This window comes from Myotis yumanensis, unplaced genomic scaffold (assembly GCF_028538775.1).
Source record: "Myotis yumanensis isolate MYYU_CA2020_CCGP unplaced genomic scaffold, mMyoYum1.0.hap1 SCAF_10, whole genome shotgun sequence".
NCBI classification, from domain to species: Eukaryota; Metazoa; Chordata; class Mammalia; order Chiroptera; family Vespertilionidae; genus Myotis; species Myotis yumanensis.
This window is the reverse complement of record NW_027223761.1, coordinates 55160616-55175710: the sequence shown is the minus strand read 5'-3', so window position 1 is coordinate 55175710 and position 15095 is coordinate 55160616. Positions and strand designations below refer to the sequence as shown.

Sequence of the window (15095 nt, the reverse complement as noted above, 5' to 3'; positions counted from 1 at the left end):
AAATCTGAAAATATACTTTAGATATAATATTGAGAAAAAATATGGTCAAAAACATGACTCAGATTGAGTCCTGCATACATTATAGCCATGTTCTAAATTGAGCAATATTAATATTTTAGGTAATGTAGGGATAGTCTTAGAAATACACAATTGTTACTTCAACATACTGATATAACTCACCATGCAATACAATAATCTTAATCCAAAACATTTTTATACCTTACTATCTTCTGCAGACATAAGTATAAATATCATGAGCTCTAAAAAGAAATACCTTTATTAATGAAGAAAAATTCTAATAATACATATCTTAATGAAGAACTTTATTCATATGAAAGATAGAAGGCACGTACAAATATTCCAGTCTCTCCAATAAGAATATTAGGTGTATTGAATCAAATCCTCTAAACAGAACTCAAGCAAACTAAGAATTCAAGTCAGAGAAGTAGAGACAATTTGATCAAGAGAAGTCACAGATATCAGGGGACTATGCTGACTAAAAAATACCAAATTGCTTCACCATTTGTTGATATATTCAATCCATTAACAGAAGAGAAGCCATTCTCAAAAGGTTTAAACTGCAACTGTACTCACACATTTGCTAAAACTCACTATACTGAAGACTAAAAATTAGGCCATCAATTATTTGACAGGCACAAAATCACTTACTATTTTTTGATATGGAGAACCCTGACCACCTACCTAAACCACAAGATAAATTTAACCACAAAATTAACCATAATGAAAAAAAGGGGGGGAGGGACGTTATAAACATGCTTATCTACCCAGACCTCACAATTTTGTCTACAACAACCTTTAAAGGGGTGAAGACAAACTTATTAAGACAGTTTGTCTAACATTTGTAACTAAAATTTTCTGACTACGTTAATTTAAAATACAGATTTTATTAGAATAGAGGTTCAATTTCAGAGACTCTGTTAAGGTATTTGTATGGTCTGAAATGCTTTATTACTGCCATTAGCTTCAAGTTTAAGTAAAGCCCAAAGTCTAAAGGGAAAAAATCAAATTCTTGGCCAGGGTATTGGATTTAAGAAATCATCAAATAACCCCTCTTTCTGACTGGCCAAGTACATATTCACTTCATATACTGTATATTCATATACTCACTAAGTCACTTCATTGGGAAAGCCTTCCCAAACCACACACACACACACACACACACACACACACACACAGTATACATCTTTCCCTTAACTATAAATGTCCATCTATATCTCATCTTATTCCCATGCCCTGGTATTTCTGACACATTGTAGGCAATCTGTAATATTAAACAATAAAATGAGGGTAGAAAAGAGGGAGTGAGAGGAAATGCAGATTCAAAGTAAATAGTTACTGTAACACTCCATGCGCTCCAAATGGAACTGTAAGCACAATCTGAAACTCAGTCTGATCCTGATTAATTCAATGTCTTCTGGGCTTGCAAGTTTCTGAGATACAGGTCTACTTTCTTCAAGGTTTAGAAATCAAGAACGATCCAAACAAGCCTCCCTCTGTCACTGCCAACAGATACAGAATCCTTCAAAACAACTCCCAAACCGGGCTAATCACAATCCAAACTCTAAAGATCTAGTTGGAATCAAGAAACAAAAGCAACCTGACACCTGTAATGAGTCAAAAGACTATACAAAATAAATGGTAATAAGCTGAAAACACTGTAAACTCAGCATTCTTAGAAAGGAACCTGCTCTAATCTGATGACACTTGATCTAGCATTCTTCCTTCTTTTCATAATTTCATACATAAATTAATTTTACTGAATATTTTTCGATACTGTTGAAAACAAAATTACTTAAAACCTGTATTCATTCACTTGAATTATTGATTCTCCTCAAGTATAATTATAAGAGCCTCATGTGATTTGTATTGTCAATTCACAATGCTAATTTGAATAACAAATAAGGGCCATTAACAAATACTTATTAACTATACTCCTAGTTTCCCAAGATAAAACAGATTCATCTCATATTAAGCATGAATAAAAAACACACGAAAAGTATCTCAAATCACAACACTCTTTTAGAAGAGATCCATTAGTAGAAAGGAAGCTAGGGTTGGTGATTAATCAAAAGACAATTTAAAAGTTAGGCGCAGTGGTCGGCAAACTGCGGCTCGGCAAACCACGGCTCGAGAGCCACATGCGGCTCTTTGGCCCCTTGAGTGTGGCTCTTCCACAAAATACCGACTTCTGCGCATGGGCCACGAAGTTTCAATCGCACTGTACGTGTGCGCCCGCACATGGTATTTTGTGGAAGAGCCACACTCAAGGGGCCAAAGAGCCGCATGTGGCTCGCGAGCCATGGTTGGCCAACCACGGGCCTAGGGTCAATAGAGATTTAAACAAATCTTCAATACAATACCACGTTATGATAAAATATTTTAAGACTCTTAATTATCAAAGCATCAAATAATATTATGAATTACTATGTACCTAGTATAGTCCTTAAGGATGTAAACTTATTTCACATTCACTATACTATACAAGTAATACAAGAAACTGTAGCAACACATTTGAAAAGACTTTCCAAGACTTTTTATTTAGCTCTTTGTTAAGCAGTCACTTAAATTAACTCCCCTTTCCTAATTATCACCTAGCATAATGCCTGGTAGATAGTTCATGAATAAATTATAAATCTATATCAAAGTTTTATCATATTTTTAACAGTAGTAAAGCTTATACAGATAAGTTTATGGAACATAAGTTTGTGTTCTAGACTTTCAACCCAGGTCGTCCTTCATAATCAATAAAAGCAATATTACTTATACTGCTTATGCACAAAGATGAGGCAAGATATTTTTTCTCTAGTCATTCACTCCTTAAAGTTTTCATGTGCTTTTTTGACAACTTGTTGTCCGATTTAAGATATTCCTCAGAAATCAAGAGCTCTACACTAAATAACAAAACAGATTACAAAAAAAAAAAACATAAATAGTGTGATTATGTCTATTAGAAGTGAACACGCAAAAGGGAAAATGGTCTGAAATGCAATCAAACAAGCAACGGCCAGATTGCATAAGGCTCTCATTTTACTGAGGTAAAGATTTTCCCATTTTATTGCGATGGAAAGACACCTGAGAGTTCTGAGCAGAAGAATAACAAGAGCTGATTTATATTTTTAAAGGATATGAGATAGGTATATTACTCCCATTTTATCGATGGGAATACTGACATTCCCATATGTTAAGAACCTTGCTCAAGGTTACAACGTTAATAAGTGGCAGGACCTAGATTGAAGTCCATGTTCTTCCCACCTCTTAACAATACCTCCCAAGACTCCCTGCTCAAGACAGCTCTGAAACGCTGTCTTCTCAACTTCGTATCTAACTGCTGCTCTCTTCCTTTCTTCCTCCTCTACTCCACACTGAGCATTCCTCCGTTGTCTTCTCTTTCTAAACATTCAGTCGACCTAAGGAAGGACCTCACCTCCTTGCTGACCTACCAGAGCTTCAACTTTCTTAGGATATCTAAACCTAAATCTCTAGCCCCACCTTCTCTCTAGAACAGCAGCTCCGAGTTTCTCAATGCCTCCTGGTCATTCTCCACTCATATACTGCACTAGTAGATATAACTCAACAGGCCCCCAAGCAATCAACATATTTCACTGAAAATATGTGCCTTTTCCCAAGGCACTACCTTCCACCATCCTAGCAACAAGGCTTAAAAATCTCCTAGCTTCATTTGACTCTGCCCCTACTTTACATCTGAGCCACTAAATCTCACAGGTCTATCTACCACTGCCACATTAACTTTATGAAACAACTTCAAGCATACTACCCCCTGTTGGCAACCTTTATTGACTGCCTACTACATCAAGTAAAGCCTAAATTTCATGTGCCATTCCTCAAAGCATACCATATTCTATTCTACCTGAACGTCTTTGCTCAAGCCACTCCACCACCATTTCTACCTTTCCAAATCCTACTTTTCCTTCAAGGTCCGGTATTAAACTGCCACCTCTCCCCTTATCTCTCAGTCAAATGTGATCTTCTACCTATGATCTCTCAAACCATTTTATCTATAGCATACAGTATTTAACTCATGACTTTTTATGACAGGATAATACATGCTTAATCTTCCCACCTAGACTATAAACTCTCAACAAAAGAAGTATGTCTGGTGCATTTTCTTTTTTGCTTTTTCCTAATTAATTCTCACCCGAGGATATTTTTCCATTTATTTTTACAGAGAGTAAGAGAGAGAGGGATAGACAGAGAGAAATATTGATGTGAGAGAAACACAATTGGTTGCCTCCTGCACGAGCTTTAACCAGGGCCTGGGCTGGGGAGGAGCCTGCAACCGAGGTACATGCCCTTGACCGGAATTGAACTTGGGATCCTTCGGTCTGCAGGCCAACGCTATATCCACTGAGCCAAACCAGTGAGGGCTCCGGTGCATTTTCTTATTCTCCACCATACAACACAGCACATAGGTGCTATACACAGCACCTTAAAAATAGCAGACTCATTAAATAACTGGTAATTGAATAGGAAACAAATATTCCAATACTAATAGTACAGGTTCAGCTATTACTAAACCTAATCATCAAATCTTATTCCTCCTCCATTAGTGCATATTTTTTCCATCAATATTTATCAGCAGATAATCAAAACTATGTTTTAAAGAGTCAAAAATTCATGACAAATATAATTTTCTAAATAGTAAATAAGAGGTTTGGTTATCAAAATAATCTGTATCACAGTGAGTCAATTAGAGAGTTGGGTACAAAGACAACCTGATGGAAGATCTGTTACAACAGGGAGTACCAGTGTGAACTTGGCTCCCTCATTCCTCCAGGTGGGTTTTTCTCTCTCTACCAAAATGTATTATTTTATTGAAGAAGATAAACTGTCCCAGACAGAGGAGCACTCCTTTTGATTTGAAGAGAATTTTCTAAAGAGCAGGCAAAAGGAAATAATGTTGGCATTGAAAAATACTTAAGAATTTGAAGGCTTTTTAATTTTTTTTAATCAACCAAATATCTGTTTTTTGGGGGGAGAGGGTAAGAGATAAGCCAAAGGACTTGTATGCATGCATATAAACATAACCAATGGACACAGACAGTAGGGGGATGAGGGCCTGTGCTGGGGGGGCGGGGGGGGCAGGGAGCGAGAGTGGGCGGGAGAGGTCAAGGGGGAAAAAGGAGACATATGTAATACTTTCAACAATAAACAATTTTTTAAAAATTAAAAATAAAGTAAGCTGGGGAAAAAAAGAATCTACTAACTCAGAAATATGAACAGGAATGAATCATAATTATTAAAATCCTATATTCCAATATTAATTAATGTTTTTTCCTGATCTATGATAACTAAAGGGTCAAACAAAAGTAAGCCAGATTGGGCCAGCTATATTCAGAGATAGTTGCTACAGAAATAGGTTGAGAAAGTGTTTAGTGCAATAGTAAATCTTCAACTTCCAACTGTGAATGATGTACTCGAACTGTTCTTTGCACTCAAGAATAACTCAGCCAAAGAATAACAAACAAGTCACATATAAAAACAACTTCAGCCCTAGCCTATGTGGCTCAATGGATAGAGCGCTGGCCTGCAGAATGAAGGGTTCCAGGTTCAATTCCGGTCAAGGAATTGTAAAAATGGTTAGATCATTTGTCTGAGATTACCTCAGTTGCAGGCTCGATTTCCAGCCCTGGCCCCGGCCCCAGTAGGGGTAGAGACAACCAATCAATGTGTCTCTCTCACCTGGATGTTTCCCTCTCTCTCTGTCTCTCCCCTTTCCTTCCACTCTCTCTAAAAAAAATCAATGGAAAAACATCCTCCGGTGAGGATTAACAACAACAACAGCAGCAAAATAAATAAATAAATACATGCATACACAAATCTTTTAAAAAATAAATAAATAAAAACAAGTTCAACAAACTCAAAATGTCACATTAGAATCGAAGATGGCGGCATAGGTAAACACCGGAGACTGCCGCCGTGGACAACCACTTCAAAAATACAACTAAAAGTCGGAGCGGACATCAACCAGAACCACGGGAAGGCTGGCTGAGGAGAGTCTCTTCAACTAGAAGCAAAAACAACAGCATTCCGACGCTCAGCGGAGGCGCAGTGTGGAAAATTTAAAGGTACGGCGGTGCGGTGGTGAGGGTGCGCGCGCGCAAAGCGGGCTGGCGGCTGAGGGCGAGATTGTCGTTTTCAATCAGGAGCGAGTCTCAGACTCTGGGCTACAGATCCGGGCGAGTCTCTAGGGACCCAGACTCAAACGGGAGAAGCGGGACTGTCTGGCTACGGCCCCTCCGAGGTTTGCAGCGATTGCTGGGACAGAGAGGCAGAGCCCCTGGGGACGGACTGAGAGCGGCCATAGCTGCTCCCTCCCCCCGCCCTGTTGAGCCCGCCCCGCCCAAACCCTGCGCACAGCCATTTGCCGATCGCCTCAGGCAAGGGCTGGACTAGCACCTCCCCTGAGGACTGAAGTTTTCCCACAGCTGATTTCCACAGCCAGTCGGCCTGGTGGTCAAATCCCTCTAGTGTTAACTACAACAATTAAGGCTTGGCTAGAACAAGACTGCGCACAGAGACCACAAGGGGGTGCACCGAGAAAGCATAAAAGATGCGGAGACAAAAAAACATGACAGAAATGGAGGATATGGAGCTAAGAATCGCAATTTTGAGGGCTTGCCATAAATTTGTGCAGAGCCTCATGAAAACTAATGAGACCCTCGATGCTACGATAAAGAAATTAGAAAGTAAGCATACACGGACTGAAATAAAGAATATTATACCCAATAGCAGACCAGAGGAGCACAAGAATCAAACCAAAGATTCGACAAAAAACACCCAATTGGAAAAGCAAAATGAAAAAAGAATCCGAAAGTGTGAAGATAGTGTAAGGAGCCTCTGGGACAGCTTTAAGCGGACTAATATCAGAGTCATTGGAGTGCCAGAAGATGAGAGACAGCAAGATATTGAAAACCTATTTCAAGAAATAATGGCAGAAAACTTCCCCCACCTGGAGAAAGAAATGGACTTACAGGTCCAAGAAGCGCAGAGAACCCCAAACAAAAGGAATCCAAAGAGGACCACACCAAGACACATCATCATTAAAATGCCAAGAGCAAAAGACAAAGAGAAAATCTTAAAAGCAGCAAGAGAAAGAGGCTCAATTACCTACAAGGGAATACCCATACGACTGTCAGCTGATTTCTCAACAGAAACTTTGCAGGCCAGAAGGGAATGGCAAGAAATATTCAAAGTGCTGAATACCAAGAACCTACAACCAAGATTACTTTATCCAGCAAAGCTATCATTCAGAATTGAAGGTCAGATAAAGAGCTTCACAGATAAGGAAAAACTAAAGGAGTTCATCACCGCCAAACCAGTATTATATGAAATGCTGAAAGGTATCCTTTAAGAAGAGGAAGAAGAAGAAAAAGGTAAAGATACAAATTATAAACAACAAATATGCATCTATCAACAAATGAATCTAAGAATCAAGTGAATAAATAACCTGATGTACAAAATGAACTGGTGACTATAATGAATCAGGGACATAGAAAGGGAATGGACTGACTATTCTTGGGGGGAAAAGGGGTGTGGGAGATGCGGGAAGTGACTGGACAAAAATCATGCACCTATGGATGAACTCAGTGGGTGGGGAGTGAGGGTGGAGGGTGGGGTGGGAGTGGAAGGAGGGGAGTTATGGGGGGAAAAAAGAGGAACAAATGTAATAATCTGAACAATAAAGATTAAAAAAAAAAATGTCACATTAATGAACAGGAAAATTCATCATTTAATTGCTCATTTAAAAGAAAAAGACCAAATGACTGTTACATCTCCAAAGGAATAACAAATAGTATAATAATCATCATTTACTCATTGAATAGAAAGATAAAAGAGTCCCTCAATTCCACCCCCTAAAGTAGGCTTCAGGCAAAAATCACAAGGGGAATAGTCCACATTATTTAAAAATTCCATGATTTCCAAAGGTCAAATAATCCAGACAGATATTCTCAGCAGTTGGTATTCCTTAATGATCTTCTCTCTCTCTCCATATGGCCTACAAAAGTCCTGCTTATTACCAAAATCTAAAAAGTCTCATTGCTGATCTCATTTTCTCTAAAAAGAACTGCTAATCCACTGCCTTTAAATACTCAGTCCATACTATGTGCCAGAAGCACTTTACATATTATAACTCATTAAATCCTCACAAAGATATCTGGAGTGAAAATTTACCTTCCCTCCAATACTACAGACACAGAAATTGAGGCTAAGAATGATTAGATCATTTATCTGAGGTTACCCAGCTAATAAGTAGTAAGCTAGAATTCTAACAGGCAATTTGATCCCAGAATCCAGGATCCTGCCACCTAAGCCATATTGAAGTACAGAAATCTGAACAGCCTCTTGAAAGTGTACTTAAGTTTTAGAAGTTTTGTAGAATTGCCATTTTTCCCATAAAACTGTGAGCACATTTAAAAAAACAACACCGTATTCAATATCACTGAACTGATTTCTTCAGTGAATGGTTTTCAAGTCTTTAGCAACTAAACTGTCCATAAATCGTTTTTTAATCCTAAAAATTCCCGCTCTTACTTAAGTTTTAATTCAGTCTGGAGATGATTAATTGAGCCTCTATAATATAACAAAATTGTTAGATTAAAAGGTTCAAAGGAAGTAAATATTAAGTAAACATTTTCATATTCTGAAGAAGGGTGTAAACAAACATCTAAAGGTCAATTTTAAAAGCAGGTTTTTAATTCATTCCTTCCCCAAAAGTGCAGAAGGCTCTACTTTGGAGTTAGCTAAAGGTAAATGCCAATACCCTTATCTGGTGGTCCTGAGTTAAGTCACCTAGGAATAGCAAAAGTAAGAAAGTGCCGGAAGCCAGTCCATCCTTGCTGCTTGACACAGTCGCTGCAGGAAAGAAACATCTACACAGCATATGTTTCAAGGGACCTGGCATATATAGCATATTGTTCTTAATATGTTTGCTCTCCTTAGCGCCATGCCATGTGTTTTAACCAAGGTCACCTCTCCAAGAAAGGTTGTTTCCCCAGGTGGGGATTTTTCCCTGAGGTTAGGGAGGGGATACAACCCCTTAACTAAGTGCCAGGCGGGTAGTTAATCACTTTAACTACAAACAATCACGCTTAAGCTACATAATCTTTACTCCCTGGAATGGAGATAAGAAATGCCCTAACCTTTGCAATAGAAATTGACAGGATTAAAATCAACTGGTATAAATACAGATGTAACAAGACAATAAACATCAGATCCTGATCAGATCCTAACCAGAACTTGGCTGGAGATCCCGACCAGAACTTTGGCTGGAGATCCTGGCTTGAGGTCCTGACTAGGCTGCTGATCAACTGAGGGCTGTCTCCGTGTCATTCCTTCTTCGCCGACTTCGTCCACACCTTTGGGGACCCCTGGACCCGTTGGTGTTGGACCCCAACAATTGGCACCCGAACAGGGACCCCTAGGTAAACCAGAAGAGGACAGAAGCCCACCCAGGCCCAGCTTTTGATCTATTTTATGTCTGTCTTTGATTATTTCTCAATCCCAATAGCGCCTCCCAGATTGCAGGAACCGGTTCAAGTCTCCTTCTCCGTGGGTGCGCGGAGAGAAAACAGCCCCAGCTGGGCGCCGAAGCGTCGGCCTCTCTCCACGGCTCAAGTCGTGCTCCGGACACTCGCCCCTAGTCCCCAGCACCCGAGCACCCAGCACCCAGCACCCGAGCCCTGCTTTGGGTCGCACTCCTCTTCTGGCAACAGACCCATGGCCAAGCGTGGGGAACTCGACCTGACCGGAGCCAAGCAGAACACCAGAGTGTGGCTGGTCAAGGTTCCTAAATATTTGTCACAGCAGTGGGCTAAAGCCCCTGGAAGAGGTGAAGTCGGGAAACTGCGGATTGCCAAGAATCAAGGAAGGACTGAGGTGTCATTTACTTTGAATGAAGATCTTGCAAATATTCATGATATTGGTGGAAAACCAGCTTCAGTCAGCGCTCCTAGAGAACACCCATTTGTCTTGCAAAGTGTTGGAGGACAACCATTAACAGTATTTACTGAAAGCTCATCAGATAAGCTTTCATTGGAAGGAATAGTGGTACAAAGAGCTGAATGCCGACCTGCTGCAAGTGAAAACTACATGAGATTAAAGAGACTGCAAATAGAATCTTCTAAACCTGTACGGTTATCACAACAACTGGACAAAGTTGTGACAACCAATTACAAACCTGTTGCCAATCATCAATACAATATTGAATATGAAAGGAAAAAGAAAGAAGATGGAAAACGAGCTCGAGCTGATAAACAATGTGTTTTAGACATGCTATTTTCGGCTTTTGAGAAACATCAGTATTATAATCTTAAGGACTTGGTGGACATCACAAAACAGCCTGTGGTCTACCTGACGGAAATCTTAAAAGAAATTGGTATTCAGAATGTGAAAGGGATCCACAAAAACACATGGGAGCTGAAGCCAGAGTATAGACATTATCAAGGAGAAGAAAAGAGCGATTAAGAAGACTCCGAGCCAGCATGCTAACAGAACCTGGCTCCAGAACTTCGCTAAAGATCCTAGAGACAGAAATTGGCTGGAGATCCTAGACAGAACCTAGAGACAGGACTTGGCTGGAGAATCTGGAGAACCTAGAGACAGAACTTTGCTGGAGATCCTGACCAGAACTTGGCTGGAGATCCTGGCTAGGCTGCTGGTCAGCTGAAGGCTGTCTCCGTGTCATTCCTTCTTCGTCTACTCTGTCCACACCTTTGGGGACCCCTGGACCTGCTGGGGCTGGACCCCAGCAAATAACTAACATTCAAGAAACAAAATATAACTTCCTGAAATACGTTTTTGGTACATGCATAAAATGTTAGTATATTTTACAACATATGTAGGATTCTTTTTAAAAAAAACTACATGAAATGAATTGATGATGAAGATGGATGTTTTTTACAAATTATGAAAACACAAAGATTCACTATTGAAAGGACTTAGTGCATCCACATTTCAACATGGCTTAAGCATTATAAGGTAAATACTAAGAACAGCTGTGGACGCCAAAACGAAAAAGAAGCATGAGAGTAGGTGCATTGAACAAAAGAAGAAATATGAAAGGAACAAAAGCAATCAGTTTAGTACAAAACATAAGGTTAATATTTCAAATAAAAAGCAAATATACAAGACCCATTTATAAAATGGGTCTTATAAAGCTCCAGAAAACACACAATTAAAATTTTCCCCCGAAATCAGTTTGCCTTCAAAACTTCTATCAATGATGGCAACAGCATCAATGACTTGAAATCCTAGAAGCATAAACCAGTCAGCGCACTTACCCCTAATATTGTCAGTCTCTAAGTCTTGTTCATTCTTTCTGTGAAATACCTCTTGTCAAATGCCTCTAAGACTGTCCTTCCATTTTAGAACTGTGGAATATCTCTTTACTCCTGAGTTATTCCTTCATTCATTCGTGTACTCATTCAGATACTTATTAAGCACTCACTGAGGTACTGTGCTAGCACTGAATACAAACCACCATTCTAACAGGAGATAGAGACATTGATTATGTTGAATGCACTATATTTAATAATTCCAACACTTTATTAGGGCCCTACTATGTGATAGCTGCTATTCCTACACACTATTACCCCATTTATGTCCTCACAGTAGCCCTAAAACATGGTTATAATAATCTTCTGCAAAAAAAATGGCCTAATTATTCAAGACCTATTATGAACTAGAAAATATGTGATACAGCCCTAGCTGGTTTGGCTCAGTGAATAGAGCGTCGGCCTGAGGACTGAAGAATACTGGGTTCGATTTAGGTCAAGGGCATGTACCGGCCCTGGTGCGGAAGGCAATCAATCCATGTGTCTCTCTCACATCACTGTTTCTCTTTCTGTGCCTCTCCCCCTACCTCCACTCTCTCTAAAAATCAATGGGAAAATATCCTCCGGTAAGGATTAACTATATATATATATGTATATATATATACACACATACATATACATATATACATATATATATATGAATGATATGTCTTCAATTCTTACAGAGAAAGTCAAAGTAACATGCAAAAAGTCAAACAGCTAGTAACTGATGGAGCAGAGATTCAAATTCATGCCTCTAATCCCTTTTAAAAGGCCACTTCTTCCCCTACCAACTTGTATCTTGACACCTGATGTTACACATGTAATCAACAACTACCCAACACTCATAAAGAGCAAAGTGTTGCTATATATGCTCTAAGTAGCCCCAGCCACACATACAAATATATCTAAAATAAAACTGTCTTGAAATAATGTTTATGCTTAGCGCCTGCAATGGACTCTAATTATTTTCTCTTCTCTTCTATTTCACTTAAAATAAAATACTGGTCAATTCCAACTAATTTTATTTCACAACCACTTCTGAGTAGCAACCCAAAGTTTGAAATACACAGCTATAAGGAATACAGGCCAAATAAGATGGAGAATTTACCCTCAAGAATATTTACTTAAGTTGAAGACATAAAACAGTAAAACACAAACCTTTCCTCTCCCCAAAACCTTTCCTGCTCCCACCTCAACTACTGGAAGAGAAGAACAGAAATACCTGTTGCTCCCCTGAACTTTCTATCATAGAAGATACCAATAAGTTGTCTAGGGTGTAGATATGACAACAGTCAAACACTCAGCAAACAGTTGTCGAATGAATGAGTAGGGTTGCATAAAAGTATTATGGATTTCCAGAAGAGAAATTACATAGCATAAGCTCTCTCCTCACCTACATCATAACCCTATAAGGGCAGAAACAATCTTTTTTTTTTTTTAAAATATATTTTATTGATATTTTACAGAGAGGAAGGGAGAGAGATAGAGAGTTAGAAACATTGATGAGAGAGAAACATCCATCAGCTGCCTCCTGCACATCTCCTACTGGGGATGTGCCCGTAACCCAGGTACATGCCCTTGACCGGAATCAAACCTGGGACCTTTCAGTCCGGAGGCCGATGCTCTATCCACTGAGCCAAACCGGTTTCGGCCAGAAGCAACCTTTTTGTATTATTGAACATACCAAGGGCTCAAAAATGTTTGTAGGTGTTCTATGAAGAAAAAAACAAACACTGAACTACAGGCTGACCACATTCATGTGGAAGAGCAGATAAACAGGAATCTTTGCCAAAGAAAATCAAGGGATAAATTTCCAGCTCCAATAACAAGTTTATTATTATTGGCTTCCACTCTCAATCCTTACTATTCAAAGTGTGGCTCTTAGTCTAGCAGCATCTATATTACCTGGCAATTTGTTAGGCATGCAAAATCCCGGGCCCCACCCAGACCTGCTAAATCAGAACCCCTATTTTAACATGCTTGCCCAGGAGATTCCTAACATGGTCAAGTTTGAAAGCACCAGTCTATATGATAAAAATAAAACTGGCTTCTGAAATCTCAGAGATAGTTACCATCTTCTCCTGTGTTATCTCTGTAATAAATAATCAAACTGTTAAAATACTACAAGTATGGCTATGACACATTTCTAGGCACAGTAGGGTATAAATTGAAATCATTACTGAATGAGAGGTAAGAATTAACTACCCATTGAATACTGAATGAAACTTTCAGGAAACACAAACAACATGACCTCTGCCTTCTTAGGACACAGAAGCTATTGGGCGACAAAATAAAGAGACTGAACTTCAATAACCAAAGTAATAAATCTTTAATACCAAGGACCAGGGCATTAAAAAACAAAAACGATCCTGGTGAGAGCATTTAAGAACAAACTTCCTTACCATTTCTCAGTGATACATACACATATTTTCAAATATCCTCTATTAAAAACTCCAAACTCAGGATTGCCCTACATGTAAAGCTGAGTAATTAGAGGACCTCGTTGACATAAACTTCACTAACTCTAATCACCTTCACTGACTCTAAGACTGGGAACACCCTTTAAATCACCACGCACTCAACCAGGTGTCTGCTTTGTGAGCTTGCAAAAAACGTGCAAAAGCCTCAAGCCACAATCCTGCCATTCCAAACTGAGATAAGATCTGTGGTCACATGGACTTGCTGTCAAATACGTCCTTTTTAAAAAAAAAAAAAAAATGAGGATGGGGGGAACAGAGGGATTTTATATGAGGAAAGATTGCAGGTCATTTCTCGTCGCCTCACTGACCTCTCCACCTCCAGGCAGGAGCGAGCAAAAATTACGCAGGTCCCTGTAGTAACAATTTTAAGTGTTCTAAACTTAATCCCAGACTTGGGAGCCCATCCTCTCCCCCGAAAGCAGACATTTAGATGACAGGTCAACCTTTAATTCCCCTCCCCTTTCTCCTCCCGCCCCCCCCCCCCCCAGTAGGATTTGGGACATCTGCCCCCTTGGGACCTCCCCTACCCCAATACCCTCGCCCCCCCCCAAAAAAAAACAACCAACACTCTGACCCCTCCAAATGAGAAACAGACACAGGGCGAGTCCCCCAAGCCTCTCGGGAGCAGGACTGCACCCCCGGCCCACCCCTCCACACTAAACTCGCCCCGGGGGAGGGGCTGCCGGGTCTCACCAAGTACAGAGGGATATAGATCCTCAGGGACTCCTCCAGGGCGCCTCCCGTGATCTGCAAGAAGGAAACCCCGCAGGACGGGTGCCAAGTGTGGCCGATCTCGTAGCAGTTATGAGGGATGGACTTGCTGAGCGCCGCCATGACGAGGAGAAGCGCGGAGGGGACGCCGAGGGGTGAGCCGAAGTTGGGAGGGAGGTGGGAAGGAGGACGCGTGCGCGCGCCCAACCACCGCGGGCGCCGGGGGCGGGCCCCGGGAGGTGGGGGATGGAGGGGAAAGGTCACGCGAACGGGGTTACTCGGGGCCGAAGTCCTCGGATGTTGAGCACTCGGCGTATCGCAGCTCGAGGGGGCGGGGCGCGCACCGGGAGGCGGGGAGAGGCGGAGCGTGCGCGCTCCCGCCAGCGGGGCCTCCGGCGGAGGCGCGCGCCCGCCTCTCCAAATCCGGCCCGGCGCGCGGCGCGGAAGGTGTGCGCGCGCTGCTCTGGGACGCGCCTGCCGCCCTCGGCCCCGCCCTGGAAACAGAAGGCTGGGTTGGATGTGCAACGTTGGTGACTTGGGTCACATG

At 40.9% G+C, this 15095-nt stretch overlaps 1 protein-coding gene and 1 pseudogene across 1 annotated transcript in view; one reads left to right on the top strand and one right to left on the bottom strand.

Annotated features, from left to right (window-relative positions):
* Positions 1-14856, bottom strand: part of TMEM135 (transmembrane protein 135) — a 222712-nt gene extending 207856 nt beyond the window's left edge. The window contains exon 1 of the mRNA XM_070425819.1: positions 14531-14856. Coding sequence (XP_070281920.1) covers positions 14531-14671 — 141 coding nt within the window. The 5' untranslated portion in view covers positions 14672-14856. The remainder of the gene's footprint in view (positions 1-14530) is intronic.
* On the top strand, positions 9757-10527 carry LOC139018230 (general transcription factor IIF subunit 2 pseudogene; annotated as a pseudogene).
* Positions 14857-15095: the final 239 nt, after the last annotated feature.